At 40.7% G+C, this 18,509-nt stretch overlaps 1 protein-coding gene across 3 annotated transcripts in view; it reads right to left on the bottom strand.

Annotated features, from left to right (window-relative positions):
• ATRN (attractin) overlaps positions 1-18,195 on the bottom strand; it is a 172,207-nt gene extending 154,012 nt beyond the window's left edge. For 2 of the 3 annotated variants that reach the window (XM_070043803.1, XM_030847509.2), the window contains exon 1: positions 17,722-18,195. In XM_070043803.1, coding sequence (XP_069899904.1) covers positions 17,722-18,104 — 383 coding nt within the window. In that variant the 5' untranslated portion in view covers positions 18,105-18,195. The remainder of the gene's footprint in view (positions 1-17,721) is intronic. The other variant, XM_030847508.3, reaches the window with a different exon arrangement.
• Positions 18,196-18,509: the final 314 nt, after the last annotated feature.

Below are 18,509 nucleotides of genomic sequence, written 5' to 3' on the forward strand. Positions count from 1 at the left end.
AAAATAAGATGTGGTATATGTATACTATGGAATATTATTCAGCCATAAAAAGGAATGAAGTACTGATATATGATACAACATGGATGAATCTTGAAAACATTACACTAAGTAAAAGAAGTCAGTCACAAATGACCACAAATGCCTAGGACAGAAAATCCATAAGCAGAAAGTAGACTGTGGTTGTCAGGCACTGGGAGGAAGGAGGAATGGGGAGTGACTGCTAACAGGTACAGGGTTTCTGTTTGGCATAATGAAAATATTCTGGAATTAGATAGTGATGATGGTTGCACAACTTTATGAATACACTAAAAATCACGTAACTGTACACTTTAAAATGGTGAGTTTTATGTTATCTGACATTTAGATCAGTGGACAGAATTCATAACCCAGGGGGGGAAAATTGTACAGAGGAATTAGAATGAAATAAGAAGTTAGGCAAAAAAAAAAAAAAAGGGACACTGAAAAAATTGACCGTCGAAGAAGACCCTAAATGCGTATTTTTAAAAAGAGGGAGAATGAGGGAGCTGGAAGAGGGAAGAGATATGGGAACATATGTATATGTATAACTGATTCACTTTGTTATAAAGCAGAAACTAACACACCATTGTAAAGCAATTTTACTCCAATAAAGATGTTTTTTTAAAAAAAAGAGTGAGAATGGTTAACAAACTGCTATAAAATTTGCAGGTACCCAATAAATTTTGTAAAGTAATATAATGGATTTTTTCAGTAACTCTATTTATAATACACCAGAAATGACATTCTTTGCAACTACATAAAGACCTTTTTTAAAAATGGTGTATGTCAACTGCATGTTAACCTAAAAGTACTCAAGGAAGTAAACAGAATTTTTAAATATTTTGGAGGTACTTCAAAATTTGAAGATCAAAGCCCTAGAGAAAAATCATACACAGGTACACAAAGAGATATGTAAAAATGTTAATTGTAGCACTGTTCATAACAGCAAAAGCTGGAAAAATCTAAATGCCCAGCAGCAGAAAACTAGGTAAATAAATTGGAATTCTGTAATGAATATAGCTATGAAATCAACTAGTACTACATTTATCAACACAAACATCTCAAAAGCATAAAAAAATAGGTTTAGGAGTGGGAAAAAAACATATTACAGAATGATTACTTTTTATAAAGTTTGAAAACATGATCTTGTTTTTGGAAATAAGACATTTGTGTGTGTGTGTGTGTGTGTGTGTGTGTGTGTGTATCTGTAGTGAAATAGAAACATACAAGAGAAATAATAAACATCAACTTCACCACACTAGTTACCTCTGGGGAGAGTTAAGGTAAACAGAATGAGGAAGGAGTAATATAGGAACCTTGGTGATATCTGTAATGCTTTATATTACACAACTTATATAATTATGTAGTAATATTAATATGAAGGAATTCAGAAGAGCTAGGTTGCAAGTACACAGATGTTCATTTTATTATTCTTTGTATCTCTTCCACAAGCTTAAAATATTTCATGTTAAAAGGAAGTTAAAGTTAGCTCAGAGACTGAACCAGCACCAAATACATGCACCAAAGCAACCAGTTACTTGGTCAGGGTTGGTCAGTGTTTCTCAACCAGGAGTCCAAATGATGTTCCAATTAAAAGACAGTAATGGTATCTATTAAAAGAGACGCATAAGACATGATATTTAAATACATTTTAGGGAAGGGTACGAAATGAACCTAATTCTGCAAATTTGCCACAAGATCATCTTGCTAAACCTTCTGATTAAAATCCTTGTATAGGGGAAATCCAGGAAGATGGCAGAAGGGTAAGACGCGGAGATCACCTTCCTCCCCACAGATACACCAGAAATACATCTACACGTGGAACAACTCCTACAGAACACCTACTGAACGCTGGCAGAAGACCTCAGACCTCCCAAAAGGCAAGAAACTCCCCACGTACCTGGGTAGGGCAAAAGAAAAAAGAATAAAGAGAGACAAAAGAATAGGGATGGGACCTGCACCAGTGGGCAGGAGCTGTGACGGAGGAAAGGTTTCCACACACTAGGAAGCCCCTTCGCGGGCGGAGACTGCGGGTGGCAGAGGGGGGAAGCTTCGGAGCCGAGGAGGAGAGCGCAGCAACAGGGGCGCGGAAGGCAAAGCGGAGAGATTCCTGCACAGAGGATCGGTGCGACCAGCACTCACCAGCCCGAGAGGCTTGTCTGCTCACCGGCTGGGGCGGGCGGGGACTGGGAGCTGAGGCTCGGGCTTCAGTCGGAGCAAAGGGAGAGGACTGGGGTTGGCAGCGTGAACACAGCCTGCAGGGGGTTAGTGCACCACGGCTAGCCTGGAGGGAGTCCGGGGAACAGTCTAGACCTGTCGAAGAAGCAAGAGACTTTTTCCTCCCTCTTTGTTTCCTGGTGTGCAAGGATAGGGGATTAAGAGCGCTGCTTAAAGGACCTCCAGAGACAGGCGCGAGCCGCGGCTAACAGCGCGGATCCCAGAGACGGGCATGAGACGCTAAGGCTGCTGCTGCCGCCACCAAGAGTCTGTGTGCGAACATAGGTCACTATCCACACCACCCCTCCCGGGAGCCTGTGCAGCCGCCACTGCCAGGGTCCCAGGATCCAGGGACAACTTCCCCGGGAGAACGCACGGCACGCCTCAGGATGGTGCAACGTCATGCTGGACTCTGCCGCCGCAGGCTCACCCCGCACTCCGTACCCCTCCCTCCCCCCGGCCTGAGTGAGCAAGAGCCCCTGAATCAGCGGCTCCTTTAACCCCGTCCTGTCTCAGCGAAGAACAGATGCCCTCCAGCGACCTACACGCAGAGGCGGGGCCAAATCCAAAGCTGAGCCCGGGGAGCTGTGAGAACAAAGAAGAGAAGGGGAAATCCCTCCCAGCCACATCAGAAGCAGCGGATTAAAGCTCCACAATCAATTTGACGTACCTGCATCTGTGGAATACCTGAATAGACAACGAATCATCCCAAATTGAGGAGGTGGATTTTGAAAGCAAGATTTATTATTTTTTCCCCTTTTCCTCTTTTTGTGAGTGTGTATGTGTATGCTTCTGTGTGAGATTTTGTCTGTATAGCTTTGCTTTCACCATTTGTCCTAGGGTTCTATCCGTCCTTTTTGTTTTTTACTTTTTAAAAAAAATTTGCTTAATAATTATTTTTTATTTTAATAACTTTATTTTATTTTATCTTACTTTATTTTCTTTTGTCCTCTTTCTTTCTTTCTTTCTACTTTTTCTCCATTTTATTTCGAGCCGTGTGGATGAAAGGCTCTTGGTGCTGCAGCCAGGAGTCAGTGCTGTGCCTCTGAGGTGGGAGAGCCAACTTCAGGACACTGATCCACAAGAGACTTCCCAGTTCCACATAATATCAAATGGCGAAAATCTACCAGAGATCTCCATATCAACACCAACACCCAGCTTCACTCAAGGAGCAGCAAACTACAGTGCTGGACACCCTATGCCAAACAACTAGCAAGACAGGAATAAAAACCCACCTATTAGCAGAGAGGCTGCCTAAAATCATAATAAGTCCACAGACACCCCAAAACACACCACCAGATGTGGACCTGCCCACCAGAAAGACAACATCCAGCCTCATCCACCAGAACACAGGCACTAGTCACCTCCACCAGGAAGCCTACACAACCCACTGAACCAACTTTAGCCACTGGGAACAGACACCAAAAACAACGGGAACTACAAACCTGCAACCTGCAAAAAGGAGACCCCAAACACAGTAAGATAAGCAAAATGAGAAGGCAAAAAAACACACAGCAGATGAAGGAGCAAGATAAAAACCCACCAGACCTAACAAATGAAGAGGAAATACGCAGTCTACCTGAAAAGTAATTCAGAATAACGATAGTAAAGATGATCCAAAATCTTGGAAATAGAATGGAGAAAATTCAAGAAACATTTAACAAGGACCTAGAAGAACTAAAGATGAAACAAGCAACGATGAACAACACAATAAATGAAATTAAAAATACTCTAGAAGGGATCAATAGCAGAATAACTGAGGCAGAAGAACGGATAAGTGACCTGGAAGATAAAATAGTGGAAATAACTACTGCAGAGCAGAATAAAGAAAAAAGAATGAAAAGAACTGAGGACAATCTCACAGACCTCTGAGACAACATTAAGTGCACCAACATTCAAATTATAGGGGTTCCAGAAGAAGAGAAAAAGAAAGGGACCGAGAAAATATTTGAAGAGATTATAGTTGAAAACTTCCCTAATATGGGAAAGGAAATAGTTAATCAAGTCCAGGAAGCACAGAGTCCCATACAGGATAAATCCAAGGAGAAACACGCCAAGGCACATATTAATCAAACTGTCAAAAATTAAATACAAAGAAAACATATTAAAAGCAGCAAGGGAAAAACAACAAATAACACACAAGGGGATCCCCATAAGGTTTACAGCTGATCTTTCAGCAGACACTCTGCAAGCCAGAAGGGACTGGCAGGACATATTTAAAGTGATGAAGGAGAAAAACCTACAACCAAGATTACTCTACCCAGCAAGGATCTCATTCAGATTTGATGGAGAAATTAAAACCTTTACAGACAAGCAAAAGCTGAGACAGTTCAGCACCACCAAACCAGCTTTACAACAAATGCTAAAGGATCTTCTCTAGGCAAGAAACACAAGAGAAGGAAAAGACCTACAATAACAAACCCAAAACAATTAAGAAAATGGGAATAGGAACATACATATCAATAATTACCTTAAATGTAAATGGATTAAATGCTCCCACCAAAAGACACAGACTGGCTAAATGGATACAAAAACAAGACCCATATATATGCTGTCTACAAGAGACCCACTTCAGACCTAGAGACACATACAGACTGAAAGTGAGGGGACGGAAAAAGGTATTCCATCCAAATGGAAACCAAAAGAAAGCTGGAGTAGCAATTCTCGTATCAGACAAAATCGACTTTAAAATAAAGACTATTACAAGAGACACAGAAGGACACTACATAATGATCAAGGGGTCAATCCAAGAAGAAGATATAACAATTGTAAATATTTATGCACCCAACATAGGAGCACCTCAATACATAAGGCAAATAATAACAGCCATAAAAGGGGAAATCGACAGTAATACATTCATAGTAGGGGATTTTAACACCCCACTTTCACCAATGGACAGATCATCCAAAATGAAAATAAATAAGGAAACACAAGCTTTAAATGATTCATTAAAGGAGATGGACTTAATTGATATTTATAGGACATTCCAAAAACAGAATACACATTTTTCTCAAGTGCTCATGGAACATTCTCCAGGATAGATCATATCTTGGGGTCACAAATCAAGCCTTGGTAAATTTAAGAAAATTGAAATTGTATCAAGTATCTTTTCCGACTACAACGCTATGAGACTAGATATCAATTACAGGAAAAGATCTGTAAAAAATACAAACACATGGAGGGTAAACAATACACTACTTAATAAAGAAGTGATCACTGAAGAAATCAAAGAGGAAATAAAAAAATACCTAGAAACAAATGACTGGAGACATGACAACCCAAAACCTATGGGATGCAGCAAAAGCAGTTCTAAGAAGGAAGTTTCTAACAATACAACCCTACCTTAAGAAACAGGAAACATCTCGAATAAACAACCTAACCTTGCACCTAAAGCAATTAGAGAAAGAAGAACAAAAAAACCCCAAAGTTAGCAGAAGGAAAGAAATCATAAAGATCAGATCAGAAATAAATGAAAAAGAAATGAAGGAAATGATAGCAAAGATCAATAAAACTAAAAGCTGGTTCTTTGAGAACATAAACAAAATTGATAAACCATTAGCCAGACTCATCAGGAAAAAAAGGGAGAAGACTCAAATCAATAAAATTAGAAATGAAGAAGGAGAAGTAACAACTGACACTGCAGAAATACAAAAGATCATGAGAGATTACCACAAGCAACACTATGCCAATAAAATGGACAACCTGGAAGAAATGAACAAATTCTTAGAAATGCACAACCTGACAAGACTGAATCAGTAAGAAATAGAAAATATGAACAGACCAATCACAAGCACTGAAATGGAAACTGTGATTAAAAATCTTCCAACAGGGCTTCCCTGGTGGCGCAGTAGTTGAGAGTCCGCCTGCCGATGCAGGGGACACGCGTTCATGCCCTGGTCCTGGAAGATCCCACATGCCGTGTTGCAGCTGGGCCCGTGAAGCTATGGCCACTGAGCCTGCGCGTCTGGAGCCTGTGCTCCGCAACGGGAAAGGCCACAGCAGCGCGAGGCCCGCGTACCGCAAAAAAAAAAAAAAAAATCCTCCAACAAACAAAAGCCCAGGACCAGATGCCTTCACAGGCGAATTCTATCAAACATTTAGAGAAGAGCTAACACCTATCCTTCTCAAACTCTTCCAAAATATAGCAGAGGGAGGAGCACTCCCAAACTCATTCTACGAGGCCACCATCACCTTGATACCAAAACCAGACAAGGAAGTCACAAAGAAAGAAAACTACAGGCCAATATCACTGATGAACATAGATGCAAAAATCCTCAACAAAATACTAGCAAACAGAATCCAACAGCACATTAAAAGGATCATACACCATGATCAAGTGGGGTTTATTCCAGGAATGCAAGCATTCTTCAATGTACGCAAATCAATCAACATGATACACCATATTAACAAACTGAAGGAGAAAAACCATATGGTCATCTCAATAGATGCAGAGAAAGCTTTCGACAAAATTCAACACCGATTTATGATAAAAACCCTGCAGAAAGTAGGCATAGAGGGAACTTTCCTCAACATAATAAAATCCATATATGACAAACCCACAGCCAGCATCATCCTCAATGGTGGAAAAACTGAAAGCATTTCCACTAAGATCAGGAACAAGACAAGGTTGCCCACTCTCACCACTCTTATTCAACATAGTTTTGGAAGTTTTAGCCATATCAATCAGAGAAGAAAAGGAAATAAAAGGAATCAAATTGGAAAAGAAGAAGTAAACCTGTCACTGTTTGCAGATGACATGATACTATACATAGAGAATCCTAAAGATGCCACCAGAAAACTACTAGGGCTAATCAATGAATTTGGTAAAGTAGCAGGATACAAAATTAATGCACAGAAATATCTGACACTCCTATACACTAATGATGAAAAATCTGAAAGTGAAATCAAGAAAACACTCCCATTTACCATTGCAACAAAAAGAATAAAATATCTAGGAATAAACCTACCTAAGGAGACAAAAGACCTGTATGCAGAAAATTATAAGACACTGATGAAAGAAATTAAAGATGATACAAATAGATGAAGAGATATACCATGTTCTTGGATTGGAAGAATCAACATTGTGAAAATTACTATACTACCCAAAGCAATCTACAGATTCAATGCAATCCCTATCAAACTACCAGTGGCATTTTTCACAAAACTAGAACAAAAAATTTCACAATTTGTATGGAAACACAAAAGACCCCGAATAGCCAAAGCAATCTTGAGAACGAAAAACGGAGCTGGAGGAATCAGGCTCCCTGACTTCAGACTACACTACAAAGCTACAGTAATCAAGACAGTATGGTACTGGCACAAGAACAGAAATATAGATCAATGGAACAGGATAGAAAGCCAAGAGATAAACCCACGCACATATGGTCACCTTACCTTTGATAAAGGAGGCAGGAATGTACAGTGGAGAAAGGATAGCCTCTTCAATAAGTGGTGCTGGGAAAACTAGACAGGTACATGTAAAAGTATGAGATTAGAACACTCCCTAACACCATACATAAAAATAAGCTCAAAATGGATTAAAGACCTAAATGTAAGGCCAGAAACTATCAAACTCTTAGAGGAAAACATAGGCAGAACACTCTATGACATAAATCACAGCAAGATCCTTTTTGACCCACCTCCTAGAGAAATGGAAATAAAAACAAAAAATAAACAAATGGGACCTAATGAAACTTCAAAGCTTTTGCACAGCAAAGGAAACCATCAACAAGACCAAAAGACAACCCTCAGAATGGAAGAAAATATTTGCAAATGAAGCAACTGACAAAGGATTAATCTCCAAAATTTACAAGCAGCTCATGCAGCTCAACAACAAAAAAACAAACAGCCCAATCCAAAAATGGGCAGAAGACCTAAATAGACAGTTCTCCAAAGAAGATATACAGACTGCCAACAAACACATGAAAGAATCCTCAACATCATTAATCATTAGAGAAATGCAAATCAAAACTACAATGAGATCTCATCTCTCACCGGTCAGAATGGCCATGATCAAAAAATCTAGAAACAATAAATTCTGGAGAGGGTGTGGAGAAAAGGGAACACTCTTGCACTGCTGGTGGGAATGTGAATTGGTACAGCACTATGGAGGACAGTATGGAGGTTCCTTAAAAAACTACAAATAGAACTACCATATGACCCAGCAATCCCACTACTTGGCATATACCCTGAGAAAACCATAATTCAAAAAGAGTCATGTACCAAAATGTTCATTGCAGCTCTATTTACAATATCCAGGAGATGGAAACAACCTAAGTGTCCATCATCGGATGAATGGATAAAGAAGATGTGGCACATATATACAATGGAATATTACTCAGCCATAAAAAGAAACGAAATTGAGTTATTTGTAGTGAGGTGGATGGACCTAGAGTCTGTCATACAGAGTGAAGTAAGTCAGGAAGAGAAAGACAAATACCGTATGCTAACACATATATATGGAATCTAAGAAAAAGAAATGTCATGAAGAACCTAGGGGTAAGACAGAAATAAAGACACAGACCTACTAGGGATGGACTTGAGGATATGGGGAGGGCTTGGAAGGGTAAGCTGTGACAAAGTGAGAGAGTGGCATGGGCATATATACACCACCAAACGTAAAATAGATAGCTAGTGGGAAGCAGCTGCATAGCACAGGGAGATCAGCTCGGTGCTTTGTGAGCACCCAGAGGGGTGGGATAGGGAGGGTGGGAGGGAGGGAGACGCAAGAGGGAAGAGATATGGGAGAAAAAAGAAAAATCCTTGTATAACTTTGCAAGATGTCTCCAGTATTTCAAAAACCAATGTGAAAGGGGAAAATTAAGTGACAATTACAGCCAGTTTGGCCTTTTCATTCAATTTTGAAAAACCATCCACACAGGAAGTATGCTATTTGCAAAGGAATGCTTACATACAGCTGAAAACCACTATCTTTTTATCATTTAGAAACAAAACACAAAAAAATTCTAAGAAATAATTTTTAAAGCACAAATGCATGAATAACAAACATGAGGACAGGAAAGTTGTCTATTTCTATAGTATAAAGCAGAGCCAAATACAATCTCTATTTTAATATATATTCGATCCCCAAACTAAATGTCACTTTTTATTTGTGTATAAATAATGCTTCTCCTTACTCAATTAATTTAAAATACATGTTAAAGAGGGAAAAGAAATTTTTCTTTTTATATTATGAATATCATTACAAACTGTATTCAAAATGTATGTTATAATGTTTAATAGGAAGTTACTTTTTACTATTTAAAATCACCTTATCAAAAATAGGATACATTTTTTAATGTGTAATTAAGGTAGTCCACAAGATTATACATTTTTGTGAAAGGATTTGTGAATCAAAAAATATAGGAAACACTGGTCAAGAGGTTACTTTTGTGTCCCTTAACAGCACCTGACACAATTTCAGCCTCTAATGCTTATAGGCTTATTAATAAACAAATTAGAAAATCCTTAATTAGAATGTAAAAAGTACCAAGAGGAATTAATTGGAAAATTCATTCAACTTAATAACTGTACACCGTTAATGTCAAATTCTAAAACAATAAAGAGGCAATTCAGCCATAACTAAAATTGACTTCTATAAGTGAAAGAGAATTCTAGATAAGTAAACACGTTAATAAATAGCCTGAATTAAGCTTCACTCAAAATGTACTTGAAAAAAAAAAAAGAAAAAAAAATGTACTTGAAAAAACAGAAAACTTAAAGAATTAAAACCTGAAAGGATGAAATCAAACCACGGTCTCAGGTGTTAAAAGAAAAGCAGTTAAAGGGATATGACATCAATAAAAGGAGGAGAAAGAAAAAAAGCAAGGTAAATAAAAGAAATTCACCCTAAGGAGGAAAAATTAGAAAAAGTCAGGCTAACAATAAAGGGCCAGTTTGAAAGTATAGGGAGAAAAGGAAAAATGGAAGAAAGCAACAAAACGAAGGATTAGATTAGTATATAACATATGAATAAGAGGCAGTTTTGCCATCATGCATTTGGGAAATCACAGAAAATAGTAAAGAGTATAAATGAGAAATAAGTTTCATAATAGGTTAGTGGCTGATGAATTTCTAGATACAATCATTAGGGAAAGTACAACCACAGTTTCATTTCAGTTTTAGGAACAAGATTGTATTTAAAGAGAAAAACCAATATGATTTCTGTTCAACCACGCTAACAGGTACCTACTTCTATATTTAATTCTCAAGATAAAGATAACCTACAAATTTATTAAATAAGTTAATCACAATTAGTAAAAACTGTTTTGATCATAAACATACTCTGCTTTTTTCTTATATATTTATCTGTCTTCTATACTGTAGTAAATAAAATGCATTTGCCTATCTTGGGAACCTTTCACAGAGGTAAAGTTTAAATGTCAGATACCTGCTTTCAAACATATTAGGCAATTATATTAAGACATTCATGCTAAATTTTTCTTTTTACTCAATAAACATATTTTTACCTTTTCATCTAAGTAAACTCTTCCAGTAATCAGCCAAAAGCTTGAAAGATCTGTTATGTATTTTATATAAAGTTTCCACCCAAAATAACATAAATTCACACAACATAAGCACATATTTTGTTGATTCTTCCCATAATCCTCTCTTTTTTCCCTGTCACATATCAAGGGATGAATAACTGCCATTCAATGACTTGGCTCTCAACACAGAACAGTCTTCACTGCAGTAACCTCAACATTCCACATAGTGGGTCCCTCATGGAGTGAATTTCTGATAAACTGGGGGACCAGCATGATACGATATTTTCCAGACCATTCCCAATTTTCATCATCAACACTTACTGAGTATTCACCAAACAGCAGGTTCTAAGAATAGGCAGCGATGTCACTGTCCTCACCCGCCCGGTACTGGCCCCACTTTCTGGTGACAGCGTGTTTTCCGTTTTCCTTCCCCTTTCTCAGTCCTTCCATCTATGAAGTTGGACCCTCATCCCCCAGCTCCAGAGAGGTACTCAACTCAGGTCTAATCAGTCAGAACATTCCCAGGACACTAGCCACAGTGACTGCTTCAGTAAAGGACAAGGGACCAACCAGCGAGACTCTCACTCTTCCTTATCTGTTACACGCTCCTAAGGAAAAGTTACTCTTTTCCAGTGTGATTTAGCTCCTGGAGACATCACATGAAGAGAGCCTGCCTGAAAGTGAGGCCAGTAAAGAGAGGAGAGAGACCAACTGGTCACCTGGATCTACCCACATATGAAGGCAACAATATCCCCTGGACTTTTCTGTCACATAAACCAATAAATCTCTCCCATTTTTTTCTCTTAAGCTTGTCTGAGTTGGGCATCTGTCACTAAAAGAACTTTGATAGAAATTGTATCCAATACAATTTACAAATAGAGTGACAATTAATGAGCCTCTGAATGTGAAACTAGATAAAAAGAGCTAAAGTACAGGGCAGTGAGAACAGCCTGATCCTGAGCTGAAAATTGGCAATCCCAGTTATGCAGTATCAAAGAAACAAGTTAAAACTACTGCCCGCGGTAACAGGGTTTGGATCATGTGCCCAACATGATTGGAACATTGGGAGATTCGGTATTAAAAAGTCAGTAATTTAGACCATGTTATCAATTCCAAGAGGATAAGGCCCAGGTAGGGGTAAAATAGGTGAAGGGGATTAAGAGTTACAAACAGCCAATTATAAAATAAATAAGCCACAGGGATGTAATATACAGCATAAGGAATATGGTCAATAATACTACAGTAATTTTGTATGGGAACAGATAGTTACTAAACTTATCATGGTGATCATTTCATAATGTACGCAAATGTCAGATCACTATGTAGTACACCTGAAACTAACATAATATTGTACATAAATTGTATTTCAATCAAAAAACAAAACAGGGAATTCCCTGGTGGTCCAGTGGTTAGGACTCTGTGCTTTCAGGGCACGGGTTCAAACCCTGGTCAGGGAATTAAGATCCTGCAAGCTGTGCAGCACGGCCAAAATAAATAAAATAATAAAATACAAAAACAAAACAAGAGGATAAGGCCCAAACTCCTTGGTATGGAGTTTAATGATCTGGCCCTAGGTCCCTCTGTATGTTAGGAAGGTTTCTGAGCAAGACAGTGATACATGTTCTCAGGGGATTATATGACACAGGGTAGAATGTATTCTGGAGGTGCAAGAAACCAGCCAGGGTGCAACAGAGGCAGGTCAGCAATAAGGTGAAGGGCCAGGTGCACTAGGATGGCAGCAGGAAAAATGGAAAGGAACACATTTCTAAGACTTTAGAGAAGGGAGAACAAACAGAAGGAGCAAAAGATTACTCCTAAGTTTTGACCTTTGGTTATCTAAAGTAGAATTTGCTACTGAAATAAGGAAGTACAAAGGAAAACACTATTTTTTTCAATGAGGATAAGAAGTTTGGTCTTCGATGTGGCTTAGTATGAGGTGGACAGCACAACATCCCAAGAAAGATGCCCAGCAAACAGTGGAAGACAAGACAATGAAATTCAGGAGAAATAAAAGGACAAAAGACAAACACGGCAGTCATATAGGTACAGATGACTTTTTTTAAGTCATAAAGAATATATAGCAGAACTTCATTCCTTCATTCAACGCTAGTTATTGAGCACTATGTCTCAGCCACTGCTCTAGGCTCTGGGAATATAACAGTGAGCAAAACAGATAAAAATTCCTGCCTCATGGAGCTTATATTCTACTGGGAAAAACAGACAAGTCTAAATTTGATTCATGAACATAAATTTAGGGCTTCAGGTTAATACTTCTTAGTAATTACTGTAAGCAAAATAAGTATTTATTTTACCTTCTTATATCAAATTTTATTTTCCAGAATTTTCACTTCACTAGTTAGAAAAACATATTTATGTCCTCAGGCCAGTAGCCAGACAGATTCAAGTAAATTAAGATTTTTGTTTTTTATGCTAGCTTTCCTATTGTAACAAACCTATTTTCCCTCCTTTGTTTCTCAGAGTGTTGGGATTATGTCAGCCCTTCCAAATAATGTCCATAAAGGATGACTCGACTCAGAAAAAATGAGAGGCCAAATGGTATAAAGGAAAGCATATGTTTGGGAATTAGACAAGGCCTGAGTTCAGATCTCAATTTTTCACAAGTTGTGTAACCTTGGGCAAGTTACTCTGTATCTCCAAGCTTCGGTTTACCCAACTGTGAAATGGGAATAACTTCACTCTAAGGATTAAAAAGAATAATTTCTAAAAGGCCCTTGACACAACACCTGGAAAAAATGGAGAAATGCTAGAAAAATGGAAGCAGCTACTGCTGCAACTATTACTACTACTATTACTGCAATGTGCTGTGCACAAAACAGATGCTGAATAAATGCCTTTCTTTTTCTTCTATAGACAGTATTAATATCATGGGCAACTATAAGGCTCTAATTCAGCAGGTTATTGTATTCTAACCTCCCAGAAGTTGTATACAGGAACTTAAAAGAATTAAATGCGTATTAATTTCATAAATGAGCTTAACATCTTTATTTTCTAACTTAATGTGATATATTTATCCTCCAAACAAAAGTTTCGATGGTGATATCACAAGTAGAAAAACATGATTACTGAATCACATAAAAATGAATGGAAGTGGCATTGCTTTAGAAATCATCCACCAAAGATTTCATAGTTATTTTTATTAAACTGACACCATTAACTTTATCCTCTGTAATTAATCATTTCTATAGTATCTTATATTTGGAAAAAAAATTAAGTGATTTTCTAACTATAACCACACAATAATCCAAATTGTAAACAACACCCTCAGAGTTGTCCTGAAGATTAAATGGCACAATATACATGAAAATGCCTGATCCAGTCCGTGGCATGTAGTATGGACTCAGTATGATAACTTTAGTGAAATCTAACCCTCTTATTATCCTACATTCCTTTCAATTAATAAAAAGGACCTTATAACAGCAATTGTAACACAGGATTTATGGAACTAAAAGGCTTAAAAATCACACCAACCTAATGCTGACCCAAACCAGAAAGGTATTCATTCTAATGTCTCGAAGTTTAATAACAAAGAGGTTTGTAAGTTAAATCAAGACCTATACCAACACATAATAAAAACCAACATTTCACTCTTCCCCTAAAAAATCCTACAACTAAAAATTTAATGAAAGGTTTTTTTTAAAGCCTAGAAATGTAAGTTCCTCTTACTTTCACTTTTTTAAAATATTGCTTCTTTTTTTTTAAGATTTATTATTTATTTATCTTTGGCTGCATCGGGTCTTAGTTGCAGCATGCAGGATCTTGGCTGAGGCATGTGGGATCTTTTGTTGGGCACACGGGCTTCACTCTAGTTGTGGTGTGTGGGTTTTCTCTCTCTAGTTGTGGTGTGCAGGTTCCAGAGCGCGTGGGCTCTGTAGTTTGCGGCATGCGGGCTCTCTAGTTGAGGTTTGCGAGCTCAGTAGTTGTGGTGTGGGCTTAGTTGCCAGTGGCATGGGGGAATCTTAGTTCCCTGACCAGGGATCGAACCTGCGTCCCCTGCATTGGAAGGTGGATTCTTTACCACTGCACCACCAGGGAAGTCCCTTACTTTCCTTTTTTTAAAATGCAAATTCCAGAATCCCACAAAATATAATGAAATTATCAGAATAAAGGTCATAACTCTTTGCCCAGGAAAGAGCACTGACACCAGCTGGAACTGGCTCAAGTGGAGTGTCCACAACAACCAGGGGTGCCCCTTCACTCACGGATGACGCCATTTGAGACAACCAGTGTCAGGACTGGATGTTCCCCCTAACAAGTAGCTTTTCTCCAATCCTCTGGACTGTCCACGTGAACACTTGGACCTGCTTTCTCTATATGTAGATGACTCCAATACTTACACCTGTCCCACAAGGTAGAAACCCTGTAAACACTCCAATCTCAGTATGTGCAAAATTAAACATCTCAAATCTGCTCCTCCTGTGTCCCTGTGTCTGTTAATGGTAACACCGTCCTCTCAATCAACTAAGATAGGATCTAGTTTTCTTTCCTTCACCATCCCCCTCTCTCTTCCCAAGAGCAAGCCAGTTTCAAAGAAAGATCTGTCATTCACCTCTACAATACTACCGAGCACCTAACCCTGCCTCCATTCCCACAGCTTATCTCAAGTTCTCGTTACTGCTGTCCTGACCCATGTCAACAGCTCCAATCTAGTTGCCCACCATCTCTCATGCTTAAAGTGAGTCCACCTTCTCTGAACATTAGACAGACTGATCTAGCTATATATATCCCTCCCCACCCTGTGGGCCCCCACGGTCTACTAAGGCATCCCAGATTTTCAGAACTTGAAGAACTCTCCTCTGACCCAACCATCCATTCACTTGATCGTGGAAGTTCCTCAAATTCAAAATGGTCTGGCCCCATCTTCAAAGGCCATTCCTGCTCTGGCGCCAATCTAAAAGCCTGTAATGTCATGAAAACAAGATGAACTATGCTATTCTACTGCTCACAGGCTAAAGGTCAAAATTCTCAACCCAACCAACAGGGCTCCACAAGGCCTGGCTCCTATCTCACCAGTCTTGCTCCCCTTTGCTCTCTCTGCTCCAGCCACCTGGCTTTCTATCCATCCTGCCATGATCCCTCTCATCTCCAAGCCTCTGTACGTACTGGACCCTCAGCACCCCACCTCCCATGTAGGTGGTGGCATTTCACCCTTCAGATCTCAACTCAAAAGCCACTTATTCAGACACTAACCTTACCTTTCCAAACTAAATCAAGTCCTCCGTTTGCCCCCTCCTATTCACTTCCATAGCTTTAAGAAAAATCATAAGAAATTGATTACTGTTCCCAAGCTAGGATGTAAGCTCCGTAAGAGCAGGACTGTGTCTGTCTCGTTAACCACTGTAATCTCATAACCCAACCCAGAGTAGCCCTCAACAAGTTTGTGTAGATTAATGTAGTTCATAAACCAGAACCACATTACCCAGAACCCTAAGTAAAGGTACAAGGCTGGTCCTACAGTACACTAGTCTTGAAATCACTTGCTTTCTCCATAACGACAAAGAGCTCAGCTCTTCAACGTTCTCCGTGTTCCCTTGAAGATCTGACATTACGTGAGTCTATAATTCTACGGTTCCAAACTTCTCTCTCGCAATTCTCTTCTATATACCCTGGCACTAGCAATACTTTACTTTCTGGTCTCCACAATTTTGTTTGCATCCTTTGTTCCATCTGAAATTTTTTTCCCAGTGCCACACTTCCAAATCCTACTATCCTCAAGTACTCAAATCCAACGTCACCTCCTCCTCAAAATATCCCTTGTACCCTCTCAGCTAGTCACACCCTCTCTGCCCCTGAATTCCCACAGGTTCTCCCTTACCTCATTCAGGTCTCAGATCAAATGTCACTTCAAATGAGTGCCTTCTCCTAAAGTTACCAACTGGTTATAATTGTCTATCAGGCCATCCTGACTTACCTTCTTGACAGCACTTACCATTACCTAAAATTATTTGTTCTTTTCTTTCACTTATTTATTTACTTCTTGTCTGTCTCCCCACTAGAATGTAAGATCTATGAGAGCAGGGACCCTGCCTGTCTTGTTCTTCATATTTCCCCACTCTTCCCTATCTGACATCAAAAAAATTCAGTAAATATCTGCCAAAAGCATGAATGACTCTGTAGCCCTTATGATTATGGTTATCTATGTACAAATCTTTCTCTAGCTATATTCCAAACTCCTTGTGGACTAGGCCAAAGTCTGGCTAATCTATTTGTTTGTATTATCCAGAAATCCTTGCACAACTAAAGCAAACAATAGTTAACTACTAATTAATTAATGAGTGATCTCTCCAAGAGGTACTGCCCTGAACCAGGCCAACTCAGAACTCCATATTCTCCAGAAACCAGGGCAAACAGGAACCTCCTTCGATGCCCTCTCCATGACAGACCTTGTTCCAATCCGCCTCCTCCAGTGAGCTTCCAAAGGCTAGTTTCTTCACTTTCCTTTAGCCAATAACCGATGGTTCTTCTATCTCTAATATCTCACAATCCTACCCTTTTCCCTTCTATCTCCAGACAACGAAGCTCTCCCAGGGCCCTGTTTCTTCGGAGTACCCCACATCTCCAATCAGTCCAGGAACTCATCAGGCTCTAGAGAACGAGGGAATGTTCCAAAAAATGTTTAAGGAAGACTGGCTCTCTCACCTTTTCTTTTATACCTCGTTTTTCCAAAAGAGGCCCAGTTTCAGAGACTGGCTTTGAAACTCTTCGGGATCCTAAGCTTTCGTCCCATGTAGTCCGCCGCGCCCAAACCCCTTTGGGGTGCCCCCACCCTTGCCTCGAACCTTTTCAACTTCTCTTACAGGAAGACCCCAGGCCAGAGACGATGACCTCCCAGGAAGCAAATGGTCCTCAAACACCATGGGGCGGCCCTATCCCCCCCACTTTCTGTCGGGCAGCCGCCTCCGGCCTGGGGCCGTCTCGAGCGGCCCTTAAGCCTCGGCCTCTGGCTGAGCCCTACCCTCCGACACCCCCCCACACCACTCACCTGAAGCGGCCCCCGCAGTGCTGGCATTGCTCGCCCACCCAGCCGGCGGGGCAGACGCACTGGCCAGTGCCAGGATTGCAGCGGCCGCCGTTGACACAGGGCCGGTCGCATTCCTTGGCCTCTGCTGAGGCTGAGCCCGACACCGCCGTCGCTGCCGCCGCGGCCTCAGCCGCCCAGGGAAGCAGCAGCAGCAGCGGGAGCAGCAGCAACAGCAGCAGCCGCCGCCGCCGCCGTGGGAGGCGCAGCCGGGTCCCCAGCCCTGGCCTCCCAGCCCTGGTCGCGTCCCAGTCCCGGCACTGCCTGCTGTTCCTGCTCCCGGGCGCTGGCGTCGCCACCGTCCTCCTCCTCAGCCTCGCCTCAGTCGCCGCCGCCGCCGCCACCATCTTCCCGGGGCTGAGACGGTGCCCCACGAACACATATACATACACACACACACACACACACACACACACACACACACACACAAACACACTCACACACACACAAACACGCGCGCGCGCGCACACCACAGGGCACAACCGGCTCTCCTTCCCCTGGCCGTGCGGGGCGGGGCTGTGCGGACGGTGGCTCGGGCGGTCAGTCCTGAGGGCGGGGCCGGAGCTGCGCGGGACGAGGGGTCGGCGCATGCGTGCGTGGGCGGTGCACGCGGCCCTGGAGGCAGACCTCTAACGCGGATCCTGGGATAAGGCGAGGCCTTTCCGACCTCTAACGAAGCGCGCTAGTGCTCTAGTTTTATCCCTTAGCCCGGCGAGGCAGACCCTGCGTAGCGGTCCTGAAGCACGCTTTTC

Source organism: Globicephala melas, chromosome 15 (genome assembly GCF_963455315.2).
Source record: "Globicephala melas chromosome 15, mGloMel1.2, whole genome shotgun sequence".
Lineage (NCBI taxonomy): Eukaryota > Metazoa > Chordata > Mammalia > Artiodactyla > Delphinidae > Globicephala > Globicephala melas.